Source organism: Camelus ferus, chromosome 28 (assembly GCF_009834535.1).
Source record: "Camelus ferus isolate YT-003-E chromosome 28, BCGSAC_Cfer_1.0, whole genome shotgun sequence".
NCBI classification, from domain to species: Eukaryota; Metazoa; Chordata; class Mammalia; order Artiodactyla; family Camelidae; genus Camelus; species Camelus ferus.
The window spans coordinates 5,600,693-5,625,006 of record NC_045723.1 but is presented as its reverse complement, the minus strand read 5'-3'; the positions used below and the strand labels follow the sequence as shown (position 1 = coordinate 5,625,006).

The 24,314-nt window shown below is 45.2% G+C and overlaps 2 protein-coding genes across 6 annotated transcripts; both read right to left on the bottom strand.

Annotated features, from left to right (window-relative positions):
• Nucleotides 1–4,322: 4,322 nt before the first annotated feature.
• LOC102511087 (interleukin-36 beta-like) lies at nt 4,323–10,781 on the bottom strand. 3 transcript variants are annotated; one of them, XM_032469548.1, is made up of 5 exons: nt 10,392–10,781; nt 9,463–9,550; nt 8,762–8,869; nt 5,968–6,107; nt 4,323–5,206 (listed from the first exon to the last, which is right to left on the bottom strand). In XM_032469548.1, exons 2-5 carry the CDS (start codon nt 9,476–9,478, stop codon nt 4,994–4,996), a joined length of 477 nt encoding a protein of 158 aa, XP_032325439.1. In that variant the 5' UTR covers nt 9,479–9,550; nt 10,392–10,781; the 3' UTR covers nt 4,323–4,993. The 3 variants fall into 3 exon arrangements, with proteins under 3 accessions (XP_032325439.1, XP_032325440.1, XP_006183692.1); XM_032469549.1 differs by having other exon boundaries at nt 9,485–9,550; XM_006183630.2 differs by lacking the exon at nt 10,392–10,781 and having other exon boundaries at nt 9,463–10,373.
• A 1,700-nt stretch (nt 10,782–12,481) lies between these two features.
• Nucleotides 12,482–16,514, bottom strand: LOC102510848 (interleukin-36 alpha). 3 transcript variants are annotated; one of them, XM_032469687.1, is made up of 5 exons: nt 16,018–16,514; nt 15,803–15,916; nt 15,156–15,295; nt 13,164–13,377; nt 12,482–12,727 (listed from the first exon to the last, which is right to left on the bottom strand). In XM_032469687.1, the coding sequence occupies exons 1-4, from the start codon at nt 16,028–16,030 to the stop codon at nt 13,165–13,167; spliced, it is 480 nt and encodes a 159-aa protein (XP_032325578.1). In that variant the 5' UTR covers nt 16,031–16,514; the 3' UTR covers nt 12,482–12,727; nt 13,164. The 3 variants fall into 3 exon arrangements, with proteins under 3 accessions (XP_032325578.1, XP_032325577.1, XP_006183691.1); XM_032469686.1 differs by having other exon boundaries at nt 12,482–13,377; nt 16,018–16,130; nt 16,215–16,510; XM_006183629.2 differs by having other exon boundaries at nt 12,482–13,377; nt 16,018–16,510.
• Between the last annotated feature and the right edge of the window lie 7,800 nt (nt 16,515–24,314).

The following is a 24,314-nucleotide window of genomic DNA, read 5'->3' as shown; positions in this document are numbered from 1 at the left end:
AGGAAGCAGACAGGCCTGGAGACTTGATCTCTAAGAAGGGACAAGGCCCTTCCCCCTACTTGCTCCTTGCCATCCCAACGTGGGACAGGGAGGGGCTGTGATCCTGAGCCAGGAGATGTGAGTTCTAAGCAGGTGAACCTCCTTACGTTCTGTGATGCTCACCTCCTGGCCCATCTCAATATAGTCCTCCACCACCTCAGCCGAGGCTCAGAGGAGCTAGTGGGTTAGGGAGGCCTCTGGGTCCTTCCCTGTCCTCACAGGCTCTGAGAACGCAAGCCCCACGCACTGCTGACAAGTCTACTTCCCGTGAGTTTTTAACTCTGAGGCCTCACAGGTTGTCTTAAGCATCATCCTTCTATTCAGGAATAAAAAGAGAAGTGACCTCCGCTGGGAAGACACTGTGATAGTGAGAGTGAAACAGCCCAGTCACTCATCAGGCTGAACCAACAGGACCCAGACCAAGCCAGCTGGGCCTTAACAGAAATGTGCCACGGCTGTCAAGCGGCATAACCTCCCCTTCTCTGAGTGACTCGCACTTTGTCACTCTCTGAGACGCTGTTCTTTAAAATCACGGACTATCAGAAATGTGGCTGTTTGAGCCACTGTGGAAAACAGTATGGAGGTCTCTCAAAAAACTAAAAATAGAACTACCATATGACTCAGCATTTCCATTCCTGGGTGTATATCCAAAAAAAAAAAAAAAAAACCCACTAATTGAAAAGATACACGCATCCCAATGTTCATAGCAGCGCTATTTACAATTGCTGAGATATGGAAGCAAACTAAGCGTCCATCAGCAGATGAATGGATAAAGAAGAGGTGGTGTGTATGTATATATACAATGGAATACTACTCAGCCGTGAAAAGCATTGTATCAGCAAGACTGAAACATCCACTTTTGCCTGAAGGATATAAGTCACTTTGACACAGAGAAGCAGCCTCCATCTCCAACCAGGACCCAGAGCTTCCCATAGACATTCTGTATCTGTTTCAGCCTTTGTTCTTGCAAAAGACACAGGCCCTGTATCCCTTTTACCCTCCCGACCTGAGGTTGAGCCCTTTCCACGCAGTCCTTTTGCTTTGGGCCCATCAAACACTGCTTCGCTTCAGTTTTGCCTAAGCACCACCCTTGCCCCAACTCTTACAATAACTCTCTCACGTCCTTTGTTTGGTGAGATGGCCCACCGCTCCTGGTGGGCAGTCTCTCTTATTGCTATGGGTCGATTAACGTGATCCTGTCGGGCTACTGAGTTGTTCCCGGTGGTGTTAGGCTGATGGGGACATGTGACAATCAGGCATGGGTTTTTCCGATGGCAGCTCCAAGCACACATCACGATATTCGAGATGAGTGACTAACATGTGCATTGCTGCCCTGATTTCTGTGCCAGCCCCACCCTCCTCACCAGCACTGCCCCGCCACTTTGCTTAGTGTCTTTTCAGGCTGAACCCAAATATTAGGTCTGTCTGGAGGGGGACCCACCCATTGACACCGATGACCATGGCAGTGAGGTAAGAATTGCGTTCTTGCCATGTTAATTGCTGGTAGTCGGAGGGGAGGGGTAATAGACAGCATCCCCCTTTCCTACTTGAGTTATGAACTAACTGAGAATTAAGACAAAGTCCAACCTTTTCCTTACTGATAAGTGTCTTGTTGATGAAGCTGACATGGGAGGGTGCAGATTCTTTTCTGCAAACAAATGAAGCACAGAGGAAGACCATGAGAATCACAGTCACACCCAGCCGCAGGCAGCTCTGGACTGCCACATAAAAATGTCAGCCATGGAGAAGGGTAGAGCTCAGTGGTAGAGCACAGAGCTTAGCATGCACAGGGTCCTGGGTTCCATGCCCAGTACCTCCATTAAGAAATAAACAAATAAGCCTAATTCCTCCCCCTCCCCCTGCAAATAAAAAATTTAAATTAAATAAGTACATAAAAATGTGAATTATAAAAGAACAGAGCAGAAAGGATGCTTTCTTCAATTCAGTTGGTTTCCAATGAAAAGTAGGTTAAATAAACTAGCAGCTGTGTCCCACAATCCCAGTTTCTAACAAGGTGACCCCGTAATTTATCCTATAATGTGGCACTTTTGAGAATGGAAGAAAGTGGTATCAGCAATTACACCAGGACAGTAGGTGTGCATCGGGGTGCATGGTCCTCCCTCCACCTGAGTAGCGTGAGTGTGGGGTGGGGGTGGGGGGGAGCCCAGGAGTGTCACGAAAGGACATGTAGGGGAGGGGGGTTGGGGAGAGCCCAGGGGTATCATGGAAGGAAACACCAGGAGTGAGGAAGAACTGCTCTCCCGCTTTGGTGGCTATATCAGAGGGGAAAGGAGATTAAAGAGGACCACAGAGCTGCCTTCACAAAGCTGAAGGATTTGTGTGGATGTGGGAGCTCCTTCTCCGTGATATCAAGGCTTAGGAACAGGAAGGGAGGTTTTATTCTGAATGAGGCAAGTCTTGCTAAGGAGGGTGGGCTGCCTGGGGAGAAGGCCAGCCCCTCATACATTTATTCACTTAGCAATTTGTTAATTATTTATTTATTCAACATCTCTTTACTAAACGCAGACACTGTGCTAGGGCCTGGGGATGCAATGGTTAAACCAGACAGACACTATTTCCCTGCAGTCGAGGACTTTATATTGCAAGGAAGGAAGTAAAGAAAGACAAAGGCAAATAAAGTCACCACAAATTGTGTGAAGGAAACAATCAAAAACCGGAGGTAGAAATTTCAGGAGGAAGGAGAAGCAGTTTACTTCAGACATGCTTGGTAGGGGAGACCTCTTGAGGAGGTGGATATCTTAGAAGATGACTTGAAGGAGCCAGAAAGGAAAAGAATGAGAATAAAGCAGTATAGGTAACAGGAATGTACACATGAGCATAGCATATGCAAAGGTCCTGGGGTTTTAAAGAACTTGGTGGCATGTTCAAAGAACTGAAAGATTAGCATAACTGAAGATGGCAATGGAGAGAAAGAGTGATCTGGAAAAAAGGGTTGGAAACAGGAGGCCAGACCATCCAGGCAAACCTGTCAACTATGGTAGAGAATTTGCATTTCATTTCAATTGCAAATGGAAGCATCAAGGGAATCTAAACATTGGAATGACATAGTTGAATTTCCATCTATGGAGATAATCCTGGCTGGCTCACAGAGAATGGATTTAACAAATAGATGGAGCAGCAGATGGAGGTCACCAGTCTGGAGGCTGATTTACAGGACTGGTGGGTTATGGTGGTTGCCAGGTATGCCAATGATGTGTGGCAGAGAAGTTGGAGAGAGATGGGTGGATTTGAGATATATTTTGAAAGTAGACTTCCTGGTGGATGGACTTGATAGGTTAGATGTAGGTCTTTAGGGAAGGGAGGAATCAAGGATGACTCCTAGGTTTCTGTCTTGAGTAACAGATGGAAAAAACTGGGTGTGGAGATGGGCATGTTGGGCAAGCATCGGAGGACACATTCAATTTTAAAGTCCTGAAACAACCCAAATTGGTAGCTGCAAATGCAAATCCGGAGTTCTAAGAGTTCTGGGTCAGCTCAAATTGTCAACATTCACCTGGAATTTAAATGCGTAACAAGTAATATCATCCAGTGAAACAGTATAAAGAGGAGAAGAGGACTCAGGGACGAGCCCTGTGGAACTTGAACTTTTAGAAGTCATGTGAGGAGGACCCAGTAAAGGGGAGTGAGAAGGAAAAGCCAGTGAGGTTGGGGAAAAACCAGGAGTGACTTGCTGCAGAACCCCAGCCCTGAGGGCAAAGATGAGGAGGGAACAGCAGGCTGTGTCCAATGTCAATTAAGATGAGGGCGGCAGAGTGTCCCCTGGATCTGGCAACAGAGACATCCCTGGTGATGCTCAAAAGAAAGATTTTGGTGGAGAAGTCAGAAATCAGAGGTCTGGCTTTAGAATGTGCTAAATAGCAAACAGCTTAATAGTAATTAGTATTTAGGACTTAGTATTGAATTAAAGTAACAATGAGATGTTATTCTCTATATACTGGAAACTGCAACAGTTGAAAAGAATGAGATCCAGCCATACTAGCATAGGTGCTACTTGAACGTATTGTTGAGTGAGAGAAAAAATGTTGGAAAAATATGTATTGTATTATACCCGTTAAAGATACACACACACACACACACACACACACACACACACACACACACACACACCAGCACAGTATGTTTCCAATAAGTACATACGAGTATGTAAATGCATAAGTAATGGACCAGAATAATGCCAACACGTAACAGTGGTTACCATTGGGATGTGGAGGCAGGACCTGGGATTTGGGGGAAAGAATTTGCATTTATCAGTTATGTTTTTACTTTTTTTTATTTACAAGGAGAATGCAGCCATGTATTAATAATAGTTGAAAATTAGTATTTTTAACATGGAAAGAGCGAACAGCTTGTGAGGGAAGTAGTTGATAAGCAGACATTGTGAGCTCCTCAAAGGCTCCTCCCAGGGGAAGAGAAGAAAGTCCTCTGATCAGCAAGACCCTACTAGTCCCTGACCACCACGGAGCAGTGGGTAAGAGGACCGACCCCACCCCGAGGCTGCCCGGAGCAGCTGGGAGCTTAGCCCTCTGCCTTCCTCTCTTGGTTCTGCTAGCACGTAGCAGATCATCACAGTGGCTTGAGACTAGGAAAGCAGAGTTGATGGACACAGGTTAAGCTCTAAAGTTTGAGGCAGGGACTAGAAGGCACCTCTTATTTCTCTAATTCATCTACAACAGGAATAATGGCACTGTTGTGATCAAGAAAGAACAAAAAGTGACTCAGGTTTCACACTGGGAGGATGTTCAAGTTGGGGATATGGTGAATCTAGACGCTGTCTAGAGGAAGAAATGGTTTTTAGGTGATGGAATAAGGTGGGCTATGGATGGGCATCAGTGCACGGTGGTCTTTTAAGACGACCCGTTGTGTTTTCAATCAGAAGAATCTCCGACTACCTGATCCTCTATCCTGGACTCAGCCACCAAAGCCCAGGCAGGATTCAGTTCTCACCATCTAAATAGAAGTTGGTGTTTTCAGTTTTGCCCCTCTCCTTGGTGAGGGTGACGGGCTGCCCCACCACGGAGGAGGTAGCTATGAACCAGCCAGGGCAGGAGACTGACTGGAAGACGAAGGTGGACCCCTCTTCGCTGGAGAAAAAGAGGAACGACTCCTGCCCTTTGGTCTCCCAGTACAGGTCCATGATATTTCTCTCCTGGGGGTAGGAAAGAGGCTTGTTAGAAAGGATTACTGGGAGGAAGAAGCTAAACTAACTCAGCCCTGGGAGTGTCTCCCTTTCCAAAAGGGAGGGACAGAGGCCAGAGACCCAGGCAGGTGAAACCAGCTTTCAAGATGAGCAACCGACTGGTTCCCAGGTGCTTGGCTCCCCCTCACGATCCCACAACACAAGGTGCTTCTGATTCATTGAGGCAGCACTGTGTTCCCTGAGAACAGACGGAGTTGTACCCATCTGATGGTTCAGGCCAGTCTCATGAGCTCCCCAGCCTCCAAGTGGGTTTACAAATTACAGCTTCCATCATAAGCAGAAAGATTAGCTTTGTAACTACAAATCTTGCTTTCAGGAGGGGGACCATAAGCATGTAATCCACAAAATCTAGATTAATCCAAATCCCCTCTCTAGTCTCCACTGCCGTGCAGTAGCCTTTTCCTAAGAGGGACCATTCCATCTCCTCAGAGGATTTCTGGGAAGCAGCTGAAGACAACTGAGAATGGATGGAGAAACCACCACCCTTGGCCTTTCTGTGGGTGTACTCTGTCCTGCCGAGAATGCACTGACATTAAGAAATATTCCATCTGTTCCAAAGGTAGCTTGTACTGACTTGGGGACCAGCCAGATTTCCTTCTTTACACTGAATGTCCAGGATTGAAAACCTGCTACTTTTATTCAGTAACGTCTTCAAGGAAATTAAAAGTTCATCTCATAGCCCGTCTCTCATTAGGGGCACAACCACTCACCTGAAGCTGCAAGGTAGGAATGCCCTGAATTTCTGTGCAGCAGAGACAAAGATTTTGGTCCTTGATTCCCAGGTAAAACGGAGTACCTTTTCCTTCACTGTAGAATTCTGTGTCTCGACATGCTATTATGGCAAGAGAGACTGGAAACACAGGGAAAATGGAGACAGGTGTCAGGCTCCAAGCAGTGGACAGGCCAGTCCTTCTGGCCTGATGCTCAGTGACATCCCCAGCCAGGCGGATGCTGGGCACCCCTCACCGGCGCTCCCACCCACAAGAAGGCTCCTCCCACAAGCTATGTGGCAGAGAACTTTCATCGTTGTCTGCAACCCATTTCCTTTTTCCTCCTTAATACCAGAATCCCAGTTGTCACCAGGGCACATGACTTCCCCAAAATAAAAATAAATTTCCGACCAGCTAACTTTGACCGTATGCTTAATTTGTAGCCCATGAGATGGAAGTGAGAGTGTTGTGTGGGACTTCTAAGAATGTTCTTTAAAAGGAGTTGACTCGGCTGGGAGGAGCTTTTTTCTATACCAGATCTCCATACTTAGACGATGGTGGAGGTGACCTTGAAGTTGGTGAAGCAGAAGTTAGAATCTTGGACTCCAGTGGCATGACAGAGGCACCACACTGGCCTCAGACCGCCTTCTCAGGCTTCCTTTCCATGAGAAACAAAGAAACTTCTCTCTAAGTCCCAGTTGTGTGAGCTTTCTGTCACTATCAGTTGAATTTAATTCCCAACTAATTCAGCAGGAGATTCCCAGGAGCCTGGGTGTTCTGCATCTATCCTTCCATCAAGGGGCAGGGAATTTATCCACCCAACACTCTTTGTTTGAAAGCCCACTCAAAGCAAGACACTGGAGATTAAGCCGAGAACAAGAGAGACATTGTCGTTGCCGCCACTGAAAACGAGACTTAACAATATTAGCAGAGAAAAGATCAGAACCGCCATAAATGGCAGCACCTGCTTTGGGGAAAGTGACCAAAGTCTGGGACAGTAGGAGAGAAACCAAACTGAGACAGAGGAATCAAGAAAGACCTCTCTGCAGAGGTGGAGTTCAAACCAAGACCTTAAAGCTAAGAGGAAGCTAGTATATGAAGAAACAGGAATAGGGCTGGGGGCAGGGTTTGGACGAAGGGTGTTAACAGGGAAAGGAAATGTTAAGGCTTTCACATGGAAAAGAGCTTGCTGAGTCCAAGGCTGTGAAAGAAGACTAGTGTACCCGAGATCTCCCACTGCCCCTTTCCCCCCAAACACAAACACGGGGGGATGAGATTCTTCGATTAACATAGTAAGAAGGATGCTTTGTGGAGGCTGAATGGGAAGCTGCACAAATGAAGTGGGAGGGATGGCAGCGAAGAAGTGATAAAAGTGGTCCAGGAGAAAGATGGTATTATCTTAGGAATAAAGCACGTTTTGTACACAGACTTATCAGTCTCTGCTGATGGATTAAATGGAGATTGAGGAAAAGGAGGAAATAAAGATGTTTCCTGTATTTCTGGCTCCAGCAAACAGGGTGATGGTAGTACCATTGATGGAGATGGGGAAGATTGGGTCCGTGAACAGTTTTGAGGAGTCATATCCATAGTTTCATGTCGGGTAGATGAATTTATGGACTTTGAGAGGACACCAAAAGGACATGGGTGACATTTTCAGAGGAGACATCTGGGTTAGAAGCATCAACACCAGAATGAAGAGGTGATACATCAATCTAAGAGACCAGCTCGCAGTCCCTTCAGAGGGGTGGTAGGATGATTGCAGACTGAGTTGTGAAAATCCACAGCATTTAGAGATTTTTATAAAGAAAGTGGAGTCAGAAAGGAGAATGCAAAAGAGAAGCCAGCAAACCACAGAGAATGTTCTTCCAGAAGAAGAAGATGGAGAGCGTTCAGAAAGAAAGTTATCAGTTATGCTGACTGCCACTGAGGAACCCAACGTGAGAGCGGAGAAGCGGATTTGGTGACCTTGGAAAGAGAAGCCGGTGGGGGGGGGGGGGTGTCAAGAGATAGTTGAGGGGTTTTGTTGCCTGATGTAAGCATGAACAGCAGGTGAAATGGAGACACACTGTGTAGCCCACTCTTCCATGAAGTTAGACTATGACTGTATATAGAACAGTTTGTAGATTGCTATATAGGAAAATAGAATGGTTGTAGAAATGAAATGTGCAAATCAAGAGGAGGTTTTTCTTATTAAGCTGGGAAATGTGAAATTAGAGCATGTCTATCAGTGATAGAAGGAATCCAGCAGACAGACGAAAGTGTAATACGCTGGGGAGAGAGCAATAAAATGAAACACTGAAGGAATAAACAAGAAAGAGAAAGAAGCTGACTTGGATTGGACTGATTTTTCTCAGCTTTATTGGAGTGTAATTGGCATGCAATAGATTGACAGGAGGAAGGAATATTCCTCCATTGTTAGAGGAGAGGATGCCAAGTTGGAAAAGAGGAGGAACGATCATGAAAAGATGAGGGAGTTTGAATCTGAGGACATATGCAGTGATGGTTGAAATTCATAAGAGAAACACCTAGGAAAAAAGTCAGCTGATGGTTGAATGGACAATCCCTTCTTATCTAAGGTGCCTTGTTTCGGTAAGGAAAGCTGCCAATCCCTCACACCCTCATTTCTGGGTGCAGGGCTTCCTCTGTGTGGGGGAACCCTCTGCCCTTCTTGTGGGCAGTGACCTGGTTCCCAGAAGTAGGAGAGGCCCAAGGCCGGGCTCACGTGAGCTCAGCCCCATCCCCAGTGGAGCTGGCATCATTTTAAGAGGCAACAGGGGCTTCGATTGTTACTCACCAGGTCTGATGTTGTCGCTAAAAGGAACTGCTATTAAAGATTTTCCTTTTAGGATCCACACCATCTGCTGAGAGTCGCGAATAAGACGGTGACTGGGATATCTCAGGGCTGCCAGATGACAGAGAAGCACAAAATACACAAGGTTATTATAAACTTCAGGACTCCGGCTGCGTCCTGGTAATAATGGCTTTTGAATTCCTAGGAGTAGAGTTACTGCTCTGACAAAGAGTGGGTTGAGGAGGAAGGGAAGGGAAATAAGACAGGGGCTGATGTGTGAATCAAAGTACCTGAAAAGAGGATCTACATACATTCGTGGTTGCAAGAGATTTTCAAGATTCACCACATTTTTTATTGTTTTTTGTTTTGTTTGTTTGTTTTTTCCCTAAGGTTATCTAGTGACTTGTCTTTTTTCTGATTAATAGTCTCTGGGTAGTAAAACAAAACCCAAAATATTCGAACTGGTCACCAGAATGTTGTTCGTTTCTTCTTTATCCTCTTTATCAACATGAATAAGCAATTCTAAATACACACAATAAGAAAATGGCTAAATAAGATTTTCAAATGCAGGTTTTGTGATCTGAGTATTTTAGCAAGAGCAAATGCACTTCTAGCTTGAGCAAATGACAGGCGCCCTTGTGCCCTATTTCCTCCGAGGGGCCAGGTGGAGGTATCTCCAGGCTGGTTTGTGATTTACTGCTTACATTCGTGTTGCTGCATGCTGACCTCAGGGCTTTCTGTGAAGAGGACAAGGTAGATCAGATGATGGAGAGGTTGTTGTCAGCAGTCGGTCTTGTGGAAGAAGGAGGAAAGAAAAACATGTTATCCATTTCTCTCCCTTCCCCCTGGAATTCTGTGTTAAAATTGTTTTGAGAAAGCTGCCCTGGAGTGGAGGGAAACAGCACATGCTTAGCATGCATGAGGTTCTGGGTTCAATCCCCAGTTTCTCCATTAAAAAAAAAAAAAAAAAGATAATTTTTTTAAAAAAGAAGAAGAAATGAGATCCTAGATGCACATTTGAGACTAAGAGTGGGAAAGCATGTTCCAAGGCCCATAAAACCCCAAATGGAAGCTCCCATCATGTCGTGGCCGGGTGGTCCTGGCCCGCGGGACACCCTCCATCCATCACAGCTAGGGTTGTGTGGCTCCAGGGCTTCAGCCCAGGAAACTTCTAGTGCAGTGAGTCTCTGGATTTAGAAGAAGGAAGGGAAAGTGTGTGCCTATCTCCATCTAACCCTCCACACAGCTGGTAAGCACCACCCCGCCACCAACTCCCTGTTCCAAAGAGGCATTTCTAAAGATCTTGCTCAGGGACATCCCTGGGCCCCGTTAAGTAGGGGACATCTGTCTCTGGGCTTCTGGTTAGAGCCCCAGGACAGTTCCCCAAGAAGACCGCCAACTCCCCACAATGAGAACCAGGTGTTCACATCCCCATCTGCCTCAGGATCCACAGCACCTGATTCCATAGTTTTCCCTGGAGAAGTAAGCAAACCATCACCTGCACTGTTGGAAGCAGTCCCTGCCTCTCTGACATCCCGTGTTTCAGACTAAGGGCCCCAGAAGCTCCTAGAGGCTGGACGTAGAGAGTGAAAAGAAGGTTCTCCACATAAGGCTTCTGAGCAGCAGGAGTTACCTTTGTCCAAAGAGATGGTCTTGTCCTCAAGCTCAGTGTTAAGGCTCTACCTGCATCCAGGAGCCCGGGACAGCTGTCCAGGACTTCCACACCTTTAAATTAACAAGGAAGGAGGGTTATTTCCTGGATCTGGGTGTGCCCACTTTGGCAAGAAAGCTGGTCTGGCATGGAGATCCCGTGAGGCTTCCATGGGTCACTGGGAGGGAACGTGGCGTGGCTGGGATGGGGTCCTGGAGAAACCAGACCAGAGGCAATGCCAGGAAACCACAATGAGGAAAGACTGAAAAGGCCAGATGCTGAGTTAAGAAGGAAAACTTCCTCCCGGAGCGACTTGGAGGCAGAGGTGTGGCTCTCTTCACTGGGTGAGCCACACAGCCTTAGTCACAGCTGATCTGGGGCAACTCATAGTCCTTCTTTTGGAGTTTTGCATAATCAGTATTGAGAGCTCATTCTGTATCTGACAAAGTTGTAAGAGATTTGCTTGGTTAATATTTTCATCCTCACAACACCTCTCTAGGGGCCATTAATCTTTATTTCTTATGTAAGAAAACAAGCCCTGAGAGGTGGCAAATCTTACCCCAAATCATGTAGCTACTAAGAAATTTAGCTAAGTTAAAAGCCAGGTCTGTCTATCTTTCTTCTTCTTCCTTCCGTCCTTCCTTCCTTCCTTCCTTCCTTCCTTCCTTCTTTCTCTCTTTCTTTCTTTTTTTTTTTTAACATTTTTTATTGATTTATAATCATTTTACAATGTTGTGTCAAATTCCAGTGCAGAGCACAATTTTTCAGTTTTACATGAACGTACAAATATTCATTGTCACATTTTTTTCTCTGTGAGCTACTATAAGATCTTGTATATATTTCCCTGTGCTACACAGTATAATCTTGTTTATCTGTTCTACAATTTTGAAATCCCAGTCTATCCCTTACCACCCTCCGCCCCCTTGGCAACCACAAGTTTGTACTCTATGTCTATGAGTCTATTTCTGTTTTGTATTTGTGCTTTGTTTGTTTTTGTTTTTGTTTTTTAGATTCCACATATGAGCGATCTCATATGGCATTTTTCTTTCTCTTTCTGGCTTACTTCACTAAGAGTGACATTCTCCAGAAGCATCCATGTTGCTGCAAAAGGCATTATGTTGTCAGGCTTTTATCTTTCTTTCTTTTTTAATTGAAGCATAGTCAGTTACAGTGTGTCAGTTTCTGGTGTCCAGCACAATGTCCCAGTGTAATTCTTAATGGAGCCCCTCTCACTTTAAGTATCTTGGCCATCTCACAGCTCTAGGGAAATTATTTGAACATGGAAAAGCAGAGGAGAAACAGGTCTACCTTTCTGCAGGAGCCACGACACAGGAAAGCTCAGGGATGCACTATCACCAGGAAGAAATCTAATCTCTGACAGCAGTGTGGCCACTCAAATGCAGAAAGGCAGAAGATACTAGAACGGGATGAGGAGGTTGGGGCAATGGCGGCGAGGCCCTGGAGGTCATCTGTGTGTTGGGAGAAACAGTATCCCCACATCTTTCTCCAGATCTTGGAGACAAGTAAACATGTGATGGAAAGTAAAAAAGTCACAACAAGACTACCTGGATTAGAAATGACCGGATCACCGAGAATGAAGTTTACTGATGTTATGTGGGAGGAAACTTCATTTATGTGGGAAGAAACTTCATTTCATAAAAAGGCAGAAGAAGAAATTAGTCCTTGTAATAAGTATGCTCTAAATGAAAGGGAGCCCTGTCAGATTATGGCTGAGTTCACAGGAGAAGCCCACGGGGACTCTCAGAAACTCTTGCCAGGATGGGAAGAGGGGATCTTTTCAGTCAGTTGCACACCAGCTCTGTGCACTGAAATATGGAGTCAGATTTCTATTAATGATGCTTTATTTGTACCACCCACCCCCACAGTGAGGTCTGGGAAAACCTGAATTTGGGAAGATACCACTTTCCCCAATAACCCTACTGGGTTCTTCTACGAAATGGAAGACTTCATGAAAAACTGCTTGACAAACTATAAAACTCCTTATGAATGCAAGGAACCAATATTATGGCCATGGTGTTCCACTAAAGTCATTCCAATCACAACAGGGCAACTGAGAGGGTAAAATTTTATTTCACAAATTTAATCCTTCATGAGATCCAGTAATAGTGTCTTTGGTAAAAGTTTCATAAACAACCCTCATTCTTCATTCAAACCAGCAGGATATATAGCTTCACTGAGACACAAGCCATGACCAGGAAGGGCTGAGCTTTCTTTCTGGTTTTTTCTTTTATGGAATTTCTATGCCCGCTTCTTCCCATCTGGATCCAAAATATCCTGATACAATGCCGTGAACATACCTGAAAATCCAGAGATCTGGAATTCAAATGAAAGTCCCACCACCCTCATTTCTTAACTGAAGCATCATTAGCAAGTATGTAAAGTAGGGTTTTCTTTATTATTTCTGTAAAGATGTCATAATTACGCTACATGGCCACAGCAAAACCCTTCAAGTTCCCCAGACTGTGTTCCATGTGGCCACTGGGAGAGGGGTCTGGTCCTCTCTGGCGCAACACTTAGGTCATTGCACGGATGCGCTGGGGACAGCTAAACACCCCTGTGGGAAAAGCCCAGCCACAGATTCTTCCTTCCTATTGTAGACTAAGACTGGACTGCTAACCCCCCCTTTTAACCTGGTTTGTACTTTTGAAAATCGGACGTGATTCTGGCAAATCTGCCTTCCCTCGTTGAATGAGAGCTGGAATGGAGGAGAGCCACGTCCGACTCCAGACCAACCTTAAGACAGTACAGTGAACCCGAAGTCAGTGGTGTAGGCCTTCCCCATGTCCTGGGTGATAATGAGAGGACAGCCTCCATCGGAGCAGGAGGCGATGAACCAGCCCGGGAAGGCCACAGACTCGAAGGTCGAGGTCCTGCCGCTTCGGTCGTGGTAGAAGAGAAAGGGTTTCATGGGCTGGGGCTGGCGGTACAGCTCCATTATGTTCTGTTCCTGGAAGGCAAGGAGGAGGCCCCAGGAGAAGCATAACTGTCTGAACTGCTCCACATTCTTTATACGCTAATAGTTCCTGTCCGAGATCGCCTTCTCCATTCATTAAAGCAGGCCTGGGCACCTCTGTGTCATATGACACCATTAAAAATTATAAGCCCCAACCAGTTTATAGGTGTTAAGCTTAGGGTTGAAACCTTAGGCCACAAATGTCAGTGGATCTTAATGTGAGGCTTTGAAGGACAACAGTGTTGACATAAAAATTTTGCAGAATCCAAAGCACAGGTTTAGCCATTAGACATGGAGGAAACTAAGGAATATTTATATAACAGTTATCATAAATTTTGAATTAAAACAGAGTTGTTCCATGTCAGGTGTCTCCAACCTCAGAACCACTGGCATTCTGAGCTGGGTAATTCTTTGTTGTCAGAGGCTGTCTTGCGTACGGTGGGAGGTTTAGCAGCACCCCTGGCCTCTGCCCACCGGACTTCAGCAGCCTATCCCCCAATCTCCAGCAGTGGCAACTGAAAGTGTCTCCAGACACTGGCAAATTTCTAGGGGAGCAAAATTACCCTTGGTTGAAAACCACTGTTTTATATCTTGGTCATCAAATTGAGTGTCTGCCTACGCTTGTTGGCTGAAAAATGTCAAGAGATTTCCTAAACTACACAGAGGGCTGATTTGTGCTCTTCCTATAATTTAAAATGTTTTTAAATAATGGAGAACAGTAATTATTAACATGTTTGTTACAGAAAATTGTGTTTGTTCACTTAAAGTTGAAAACTATCCTTTGTCAAAAAGATGTCTTTTTTTTTTGACATATCGTTGATTTACAACGTTGTGTTAAGTTTCTGGCATACAGCATGGTGATTCGGTTACATACATATATTCTTTTTCATATTCCTGTTCATTATAAGTTTCTACAAGTTATTGAATAAAGTTCCCTGTGCTGTACTTTGTTGTTTACCTATTCTGTATATAGTAGTTTGTATCTGCTAATTCCAAACTCCCAATTTATCCCTCCCTGCCCAAAGAAGAGGTTCTAATATGCTCATCTGTCTTGTGATAACTGACTGCTGAAAACGTCATTGCTGATTTCAGCCTCACATACACAGCTAGCCCCCCATATCAGCAGATTCCACAGCCCTGGAATCAACCAATTGTAGAACAAAAATATTTGGGGGAAAAAAAAATTCCAGAAACTTCCAAAAAGCAAAACTTGAACTTGCTGTGTGCTGGCAACTATTTACATAGCATTTACATTGTATTAAGTATTATAAGCAATCTAGAGATGATTTCAAGTATACAGCAGGGTGTGCATAGGTTATGTGGTTTTATTGGTATATAAGAAACTTGAGTATCCACTTTAGTATCCATGGGGAGGAGGAGGGGTCCTGCAACAAATCCCCCACGGATACCAAGGGACAACTCTGTATGTGTGTGCGCACACACATATGTATTCTACTATATGTTTTGTATCTATCTACATATATTATATTGGAATTAGGAATAAATCTAAAAGCCTTCCTCTTTGCTGAACTATTTTTTTAAGTAAAGTAAAGTTATTTTAGCAGATTAGTTTCAAAATACTCCTGTGATTTTTTTCTTCCTCTTGTATAAAACATGGAACTCCCAAAGAACCAAAAATAAATATATGTAAGGATAATAAATAAATTGTCCTTTAAAAGATTCTAAAAAACTAGAGTTTCCATCAAATGAGAAATAAATGAGCCCTTCCCTCCTAGCCGGGCATTGACAAGACCCTTATCTTCCGTACTCACCTTAAGCTGCAGCGTGGGCTGCCCCTGGACCTCAGTGCAAAATAGGCAGAGCTCGGGCTCCTTCACTCCCAGGTAGATGGGATTCCCTCTGTCTTTCTCAAGAGTCTCCATGTGTTGGCAGGAGATTAAGGTAACAGTGACTGGAAACGCAACATGGAAAACGGCTTTCAGTGGCCGCTTCCAAGATGGTACCACTGAACCAGGGTTATAAGGGACATAGAGGTTGGAATCTGCTAACAGACACCCCTAGAGTGGGCACCCTGCCTCCTATGACCTAACCCAGACACCCATCCCCATCTCTGAGAACTCCTTCCTTTAGAAAAGTCAGACTTTCATGGATTCAAACATTGATCTGCCTTTAGAATCCCCCTCGCTTGTCCTAGTCTCACTCCTTGCAGGGATCACATAAAAAGTCTTCTGCCATTTGCCTCGGCCAACCATTCATTCTCCCTTAATTCCTCACTCTCTTCTCTCATTTTTCATGACCATGGTCACAGAACAACCCCATGATCACCCTCCAGCTCATTATTGCCTGTGAGACAAGCCCAGGTGACAAGCCTGTTAACAGTGAACTAAAAAGCTGAGCACACAGCACACAAGAGTCCCCTGGCCAAAGGGACTGCCTATGACAGACCTTGGCCACTCACCTGGAACCAGGTGGTCCTTCCTTGGGACTGCTTTGAGGGTCCGGCCTTGAAGGACCCACACCTGATGATTGACATCCTGAATCTGCCACAAAACGGGATATGGACTGGATAACACTGCAAAGAAAGTCAAAATGCAAGTGTCAGGATGAGGGATAGAGTACCCCACCCCATCCAATTTTTTGCCCTTCCAGGTGGAGCCTGACCTGAATCCTTACCTTTATCATTCATCCTGCGTGATGAGGTCTCAAAACTGCCAAGATGTGAAGACCTTTATGCACAGGCTGATCCCACGAGAGGACCTGAGTCAGTCCCAAGCCACAGTTTGACCCTGAGCCAGAAGAGGAGCTGGTGACCAGCCCAGCAGTGACGCTGGTCAGAATCTACACTCCCGGAACTCACCCTCCTCTCTCACCTGCTCGCCTTCTTGGATGTGGCCTCCCTTCCAGCAGAGGCAGCTGTACCTATGAATCTCGCTCAGGCCTAGATCCAGACCCTTGAGAAGACAGGAATGCCAAGGCCAGGAGCCCAGAAAAAGAAGAGATCAAAGATCAGCAGATTTTGCAGCTACAGAGGACCCTGTACCCTACCAGTGTGGACTATGGCTTCCTCTGTTCTCAGATGCTCCGATGGACTCCAGCAGGGTGCAAGCCTTCAATCTAAATACCCACCCTCCCTGGGTATTTGTTGGCTCCTGGTGCCAGAGGAGTCAGTGAGGCTTTATGTAAAGGAATGTAAACAAGGGCATGATGGTGAGCTGTCCCAGCACTCTGAAAAAGGAGGGCATGCTAAGCCTTTAAGAGCAGCCACCAGGAAATGTAGTCATCAACACTGAGTTTGAGAAAAGAAGCATAGTGGGGCAGCCCCATGACTAATACTTTGATGCCACAAAATGACACACTGTAATTTTATTCCTCAGAGCGGAAACCCCCAGTAGATGCAAGGTAGACTGAGGAAGGGATGGGTCTCCTAAAATCCATGTAGTTTCTAACCAGTCCTGGTCCAGTTGTCACATCCCCTGCCAGTCAGGAAACAGACCAAAAAAAGGAGGGGGGATAACTCAGTGGCAGAATGCATGCTTAGCATGCACAGGGTCTTAGGTTCAATCCCCAGTCCCTCCATTTAAAAAGAAAAATAAACTAAAAAAAAAAAAAAAATTCCGGTATAAGCTCCTCTAACTTCTCAGAGCCAGTGAGTATGCTACGTCTTCACTCAAAGGAGCCTAAAGGGCAAGGCCAGCTCCTGCGCGCCCTGCCCCTCATGGACTCTAGGTTAGTGGGGAAGCCTGGCTCCCAGCTGCTCCAGTGCCCTGAGCTAGCAGACGTGCACACAGACGTCCACGAAGGGAAACTGGGGCAATGCGGTCGAGACTGCCCCATCCCCTCAGGCCATCTGAGTTTACTCTCCCCATGGTGGTTTCCAGCACCTGTCAGCTCCACACCTCAAGGGTTTGCATCTCAAGAGCAACCTCAGCCAACTGGGGCGAAGGGATTGGTGGATAAATGTCCCACCATCTTCAGCCTCTGGTGAGACAATGCTAAAGTTTCTTGTAGGGTTCCTAGCTACCTCACTAGCCTGTCTGGCCGCATAAAGACACCCTCACGTTCGCAACCTATACCCGTCCAAGGGATTCTCGCTTCACGGTGGGACATAAAAGGCCCTTACAGCCTCGTCTGGGTAGTGCCACAGCTGTCCCCACAGGAGTATGGAATCATGAAGCACCCACGCGTCCATGTGCAGCAGGTCTCTTTGAGTCAAAACTGGGATGCAGAACCAAGCTGAGTCTACAAAGACGTGCTGCCCCATGTACCCCTTAGCGTAAGTTGATTTCCACGCTCTAAGAAAAAAGCCCAGCGCTTATGACATCACCCCCAGGCTCCGTAGGCAGGACTGGACCCACTTGGATATCTTAAGGGGAGGGGCTCAGTGTCCTGCCATGAGGGACAAAGCAGCACACATCCAGGACACGTTGGTGTAAATGCTGCGTATACTAATGGAAACTCACTCATGACCACAGCTGATAAGATACGAGTCCTTTCAGGTTCCTTACTTTATCCTGTAAATACATGGAGCTCTATATGGCTAGGAATTTAGCCCGCAGTGCCATTAGTGGAGGTGATGGGGCTTTGGTGACACCAGATAACCCAAGACCTTCACATCTCTCCCCTTAGTCTAGAGGTGACATCCTTTACAGCCAAGGGGGTGGATGCTCCTGAGAAGGGACACTGAGTGAAATATGATGAAGGAAACATCTCTCTGCAAGAAAAGAACTCCATAGGGATTTAGAGATACAGTCTCCCTTCTCTCGTCAGCTGCCGGAACTGAATCTGCCTTGGGGGTTAATTCCTTTGTCCAGCCATATCTACACTTCACTACTCAGGTCAAGGTCAAGTATAGTCACCTCAGCCCCACGAATCCTTCCCAACACCCAGAGCATGATTCCCACCATTTGTCTTGGCTGTCGTTCACACGTTGCCACGCCGTTACGTGGCGCTGTCCTTGTTCTGTACATCCTTGACGTTCAGAGCGTGGTGTGTGGAGCAGCGGCACTGGCATCGCCCAGAAGTGTGTTAGAAATGCAGAATCTCAGGCTCAACCCCAGGATGACAGAACCAGGGTCTGAAATGAAGGGGCATTAAACCCGCTCCTTGTTCTGTGCCGATATGGAACACACCCACGCCAGTCGTCACATCAGCACACAGGAAAAGAAGTCAGGATTCAGGGTCTGCTTGTGACTGGGGAGGGGACGAGACAACCAGGTCTAGCCCCACCTTCACCTTTTCTCAGTCTCCGAGGCCCATGAGGTAGGCTGTCTCAGCACTGAAGAAAGGGGACGCGATGAGAGTAGTAAAGAAAAGAAGTCATTCCTAGAGGGGGGAAGGTGGAGCTCCGTGGTAGAGCACATGCTTAGCATGCCTGAGGTCCTGGGTTCAATCCCCAGTCCCTCCACTGAAATAAACAAGTACGTTAGTAGATAAACCTAATTATCTCCCCTTAAAAAAACAAAGCTATTCCTGGAAGGCTGGGGCCATGGACAGACCCTCACAAGGATTTTCACTTTGAGTGCTTACACTTTAATTGAGCCAGGAACTCTCAGATTGTTTTTGGTTCAATACAGGCCGAACACTATCTACCAAAGCAAAGAGAAAGCCTCTTTAAAAGGAAGGCAGAGACATTCAAATAATTTTACAAAGACAAGTCATAAGTAGTTAACAATTACCAGGCATACAGGCAAATAAGATCACAAAACAAAGAAGGAAGAAGGAGGAGGAGGAGGGGAAGGGGAAGGAGAAGAAGGGGAGGAGGGGGAGGAGAAAGAAACAAAACCACACAGACATCAGATTTTGTAAGTATTATACACAAAGCATAAAACAACTGTCCTAAACATGTTCAGGAAACAAGTGACAAAAATAAGAATCATTTTCTAGACTGGCAAACTATGAAAAGTGGCAAATTTGGAAGAGTCAAACAGCATTTCTAGAACTATAAAATACAATAAAAAAGGTAAAATAAACCAATATTTATATTTGGTAACAGACAGCACATTGCAGAAGAATTAGTGACGTCAGCAAGGTGGTGGTTTAGGAATTTCTAGCACTTTTCCCCTCCCAGAAACATCAATTTGAACAACCATCTATGCACAAAAATACCTTTACCAGAGCCAAGTCTTTCATGTAAGCAGTTACATTTGAGTGGAGTACATAAACAAGAAAAGATGCATTGAAGAAAGTAAGAAAGACAGTTTCATATTACTCTCACTACCCCTCCCCCAAGACAGGGCAGCCCAGCCCAGAAAGAGACATCCAACCTTTGGGAGAAGGAGGTGAAGTAAGGACCTCAGATTTCACAGTTGGCTCCACCATCAGCCCACCCCAGCAACCAGCCAGCTCCTGTGGCCCCAGACTCTTGACCTACCCCAGCACCAGACCAGTTCCTGGCAGCCTCACACACACCCCGGCTATCAGCCCACCCCCAGCACCAGGCAGACTCCCAGGAACCCAGGCTCCAGGTAGACTCCTGAGCCTCCCCAGCACCAGGCTGACTGTCATGGCCCCAGGCTTCCAGCCTGCCCCAGCACTGGGATGGCTTCAGCAGAGCTAGGCTCCAGATGAGCTTCCATGAAATGAGACTCTTGATTGCCCCAATGCCAGGCTGGTACCATTGGACCCAGGCTCCAGGCAGGTTCCTATGGACCCAGGCTCCCAATCCGTGCCAGAACCAGGCGAGCCCCCACGGCCTTAAGCGTTAGGCAGGCTGCCCTGGACCTGGGGTCCTGGCAGGCTTCTATGGTTATGGGCTCCCAGTCCAGGATTTGGCTGTCCCCACAGCCCCAGTCTTCAAACTGGTCCCCATGGATCCAACCGCCATGTTAGCCCCAGTGGCTCCTGTGACTTCGGGCTACAGGATGACCCCCACAGCCCTAGGTAGCAGGCTCATCCGGTGCCAGGCTGGCCCAGGTAGCCCAGCTTCCAGGCCAGCTCTATGGGCCCAGAAGCTAGGAGTTCCCCAGTGGCCCCCAGCACCCGACTGGCCCGCACAGACCCAGGATCCAGGCCTATCCACCAAGACCCAGGGCCCCGTCTCACCACCACAGACTTGGGCACCAGGTCAACCCCAGGGAACTCAGGCAAAAAGGCGGATGCTATGGATCCAAGCACCAGGCCTGGCTACCTGCTGACCCAGGAGCCAACCTGCATGTCCAAGGACTCCAGCATATCCCGTGGGCACAACAAATCAACAACTTCACGTGCAACAGTATGTTCTGAAAAAGACATGAAAACTAGCTGAACAGTGCATCCATGACAAAGGACAAAAGGGCCACACTGAGAAGGATAGAAGCAGACACTCATTCTCACCAAGAACCCCATATGTCAACCCATGAGCTCTCTCTTTTGAGAGAGATCTCAAAAGAATATACATATTTTTAAATTTAATAAAAAATAAACAAAATTTTTAAAGAATTTTTTTTTAATTTTAAAATAATATAAAGTTTTCCCTAAGGAGTGAAGGGTTTGTGCTCCACATCAGGCCCCCCAAATCCTTGGGACCTTTGCCAGAGCAACAAGTCCACAAAACTTCTACCTTTGAAAACCATGGGGGTTTTTAATCCAGGAGAACTACAGAAATGAGAATCTGCTCTTAAGGGGCTCAGGCATTGACTCACTCGCCCTGGGACCTGACAAAGGAGCAGCAGGTTGAAGGGCACATATGGACCATGTGTGGAGGAGACCCACTTGCTAGTCTTGAGGTGACTTCTGAGGGGCAGGAACCTGCTAAGACTCTCTCTGGGGTTGGAGGCCCTGGCTGGCATCGTCTTTGAGTTCTTTCTCCCTTCCTGGTGTCAGCTGGTGGGTACCATTTTGGCACTCACCTCTAATCTGCTGGAGCCAGTGGCACACCCTACTCCACCATGCAACAGCTGTAGCCCTCCTACAGCTGGCAATCACACCCAGCCCACACAGGAATATCCCTTTAGTGCCTGGCTTTGGTGGCCAGGGAGACAGCGTAACTGGGCCCCATGAGTCATCTCTATACAAGGCCACTCCTGCAAGACTGGGAGAGGTAACTCTGTCACCTAACACACAGAAACAAACACAGAGAGCCAAGAAAAATGAGGAGACAAGGGAATATGTTCCAAATGATAGAACAAGATAAAACCTCAGAAAAAGACCTTAACGAAACAGAGATAAGTAATCTACCTAATAAAGAGTTCAAAGTAATGGCCATAAAGACGCTTAAGAAACTTGAGAGAAGAATAGATGAACATAGTAAGAACTTCAACAAAGAGATAGAAGATATAAGAAGACATGATACAGAGCTGAAGAATGCAATAGCTGAACTGAAAAAAACACATCAGAGGTGGTTAAAAGCAAACTAGATGAGGCAGAAGATTAGAGCAGCAACCTGGAAGACACAGCACAGGAAATAACTTAAGCAGAGCAGCAAAAAGAAAATAGAATTTTAAAAAGTAAATATAGCTTAAGAGACCTATGCGGCAACAAGTGGGAAAACATCCACATTGTAGTGGTCCCAGAAGAAGAAAGAAAGGGGCAGAAAACTTATTTGAAGAAATAATGGCTGAAAACCTCTAACCTGGGGAAGGAAGCAGACATCCAGGTCATGGAAGTACAGAGAGTTCCAAATAAGTTGAACCCAAAGAGATCCACACCGAGACATGTTATAATTAAAATGTCAAAAGTTAAGGAGATAATCTTAAAAACAGCAAGAGAAAAATGACTTGTCACATGAAAGGAAACTCCCATAAGACTATCAGCTGACTTTTCAGCAGAAATGTTGCAGGCCAGAAGGGAGTGGCATGATATATTCAAAGTGCTAAAAAGAAAAAAAAAAAAAAAAAACTTCCAACCAAGAGTACTTACCTGGCAATATTATCATTCAAAATTAAAGGAAAGATTAAGAGATTTCCAGATAAGCAAAAGGAGTTTGTCACCACTAAAACGGTCCTACCAGAAATGCTGAAGGGACTCCCTTAAGCAGAAAAGGAAAGGTACTGACTAGAACAAGAAAATATATGAAGATAACAATCTCACTAGTAAAGGTAAATATATAGTAAACGTAGATTAACCACTATTTGTGAGTATAACCTATTAAAAAGCTACTATGAAGGTTAAAAGATAAAAGTCAAGTAGCAAAAATTAACTATGACTACAATAATTAGTTAAGGGACACACAAACTATAATATATAAAATATTACATCAAAAACATAACATGGAGTACGGGATACAAATGTAGAGTTTTTAGAATGTGTTCAAACTTAAGGTGCTATATATATGTGTCTGTAAACTTTATAGTAACTATAAAGCAAAAACCTACAATAAATACACAAAAAACAATAAGAAAGAAAACTAAACATTACACTAAAGAAAGGCCCCAAACCACAAGGAAAGAAAGCAAGAGAAGGGAAAAAAAAAGGGCAGAGAGGAACTACAAAAACCATCAGAGAACAATTAACAATATGGCAATAAATACATACCTGTCAATGATTACTTTAAATATAAATGGGCTAAAATCTTCAATCAAAAGACATAGACTGGCTTAATGGATAAAAGTCATGAAATACGACTATATGTTGTCTACAAAAGACTCACTTCAGAGCTAAGGACACACACAGACTGAAAGTGAAGGGATGGAAAAAGATATTCTATGCAAATAGAAACAAAAGAAAGCTGGAGTAGCTATACTCACATCAGACAAGAAAGACCTCAGAACAAAGACTGTAATGCAAGATAAAGAAGGGCATTGCATAACAATAAAGGAGTCAGTCTAGTGACAACATACAACATTTGTAAATATTTATGCAACACAGGAGCACCTAACTATGTAAAACAAATATTAAGAGAGCTAAAGGGAGAAATTAACAACAATGCAGTAACAGCAGAGGACTTTAATACCCCACTTACACTAATGAATAGATTGCCCAGACGCAAATTCAATAAGGAAATATCAGCCTTAAACAACACATTAGACCACATAGAATTAAGAGATATATACAAAGCATTCCATCCAAAGGCATCAGAATACGCATCCTTCTCAAGTGCACGTGAAACATTTTCCAGAACAGATTGTAATTTAGCCACAAAACAAGCCCTAATAAATTTAAGAAGACTGAAATTGTATAAGCATCTCTTCCTACCACAATGGTATGAAACTAGAAGTCAATTACAGGCAGGAAACTGGAAAACCCATGCAGGAAATATGTGAAGGTTAAACAAGATGCTACTGAACAATCAAGGTTCAATGGTAAAATCAAAACATAATTTGAGACAAATTAAAATGGAGATATAACAACCCAAAAATCTGTGGAATGCAATATAAGCAGTTTTCAGAGGAAAGTTATTAGCAATATAGTCCTACCTCAAGAAGCAAGAAAATTCTCAAGTAAGTGATCTAATTTCATACTGTCGACTGAAATAAATGCTCAGCCTAAAAGTTGAGAGTTATGTTTTACTTGGCGGGAGGACTCCAGCCGGGATGACAGCCTCTCAGATTGCTCTGAGGGACTGGTCCAAGGAGGTAGGGGAGGAGCTACGACATATAGGAGCTTTACAACAAAGACCAGGTAGTTGGAACAATAAAAGATGACTTGTTATCTAAAGAAAACCAGGCATCTCAAGTTAAAGAATTTAGTGCTTTTCTATGTATGGGAGGAAGCAAACATTTGGGCTCACTGAATTCATTTCTTTGAAAAGCACCTAGCTGCCTAGGGCCAGTGACCTGTCCTTTCTTGTTCTGAGTCCCCTCATAGGGCACCAATGCGATTGGCTGCAGAGGCCGGGCTGCAGGCTGGTCTTCCCTGGGGGGGGGGGGGCAGCCTCAGGTGACTTGATGGTTTCAGCAATCTTTGTTTACTGATGTGGTCTGCAGTATTTTTCGTTCACAATACCTAAATGAACTGGAAAAGAACAAAGCCCAAAGTTAGCAGAAGGAAGAAAATAACAAAGATCAAAGTGGATATGAATGAAATAGAGACTCAAAAGACAATAAGAAAGATCA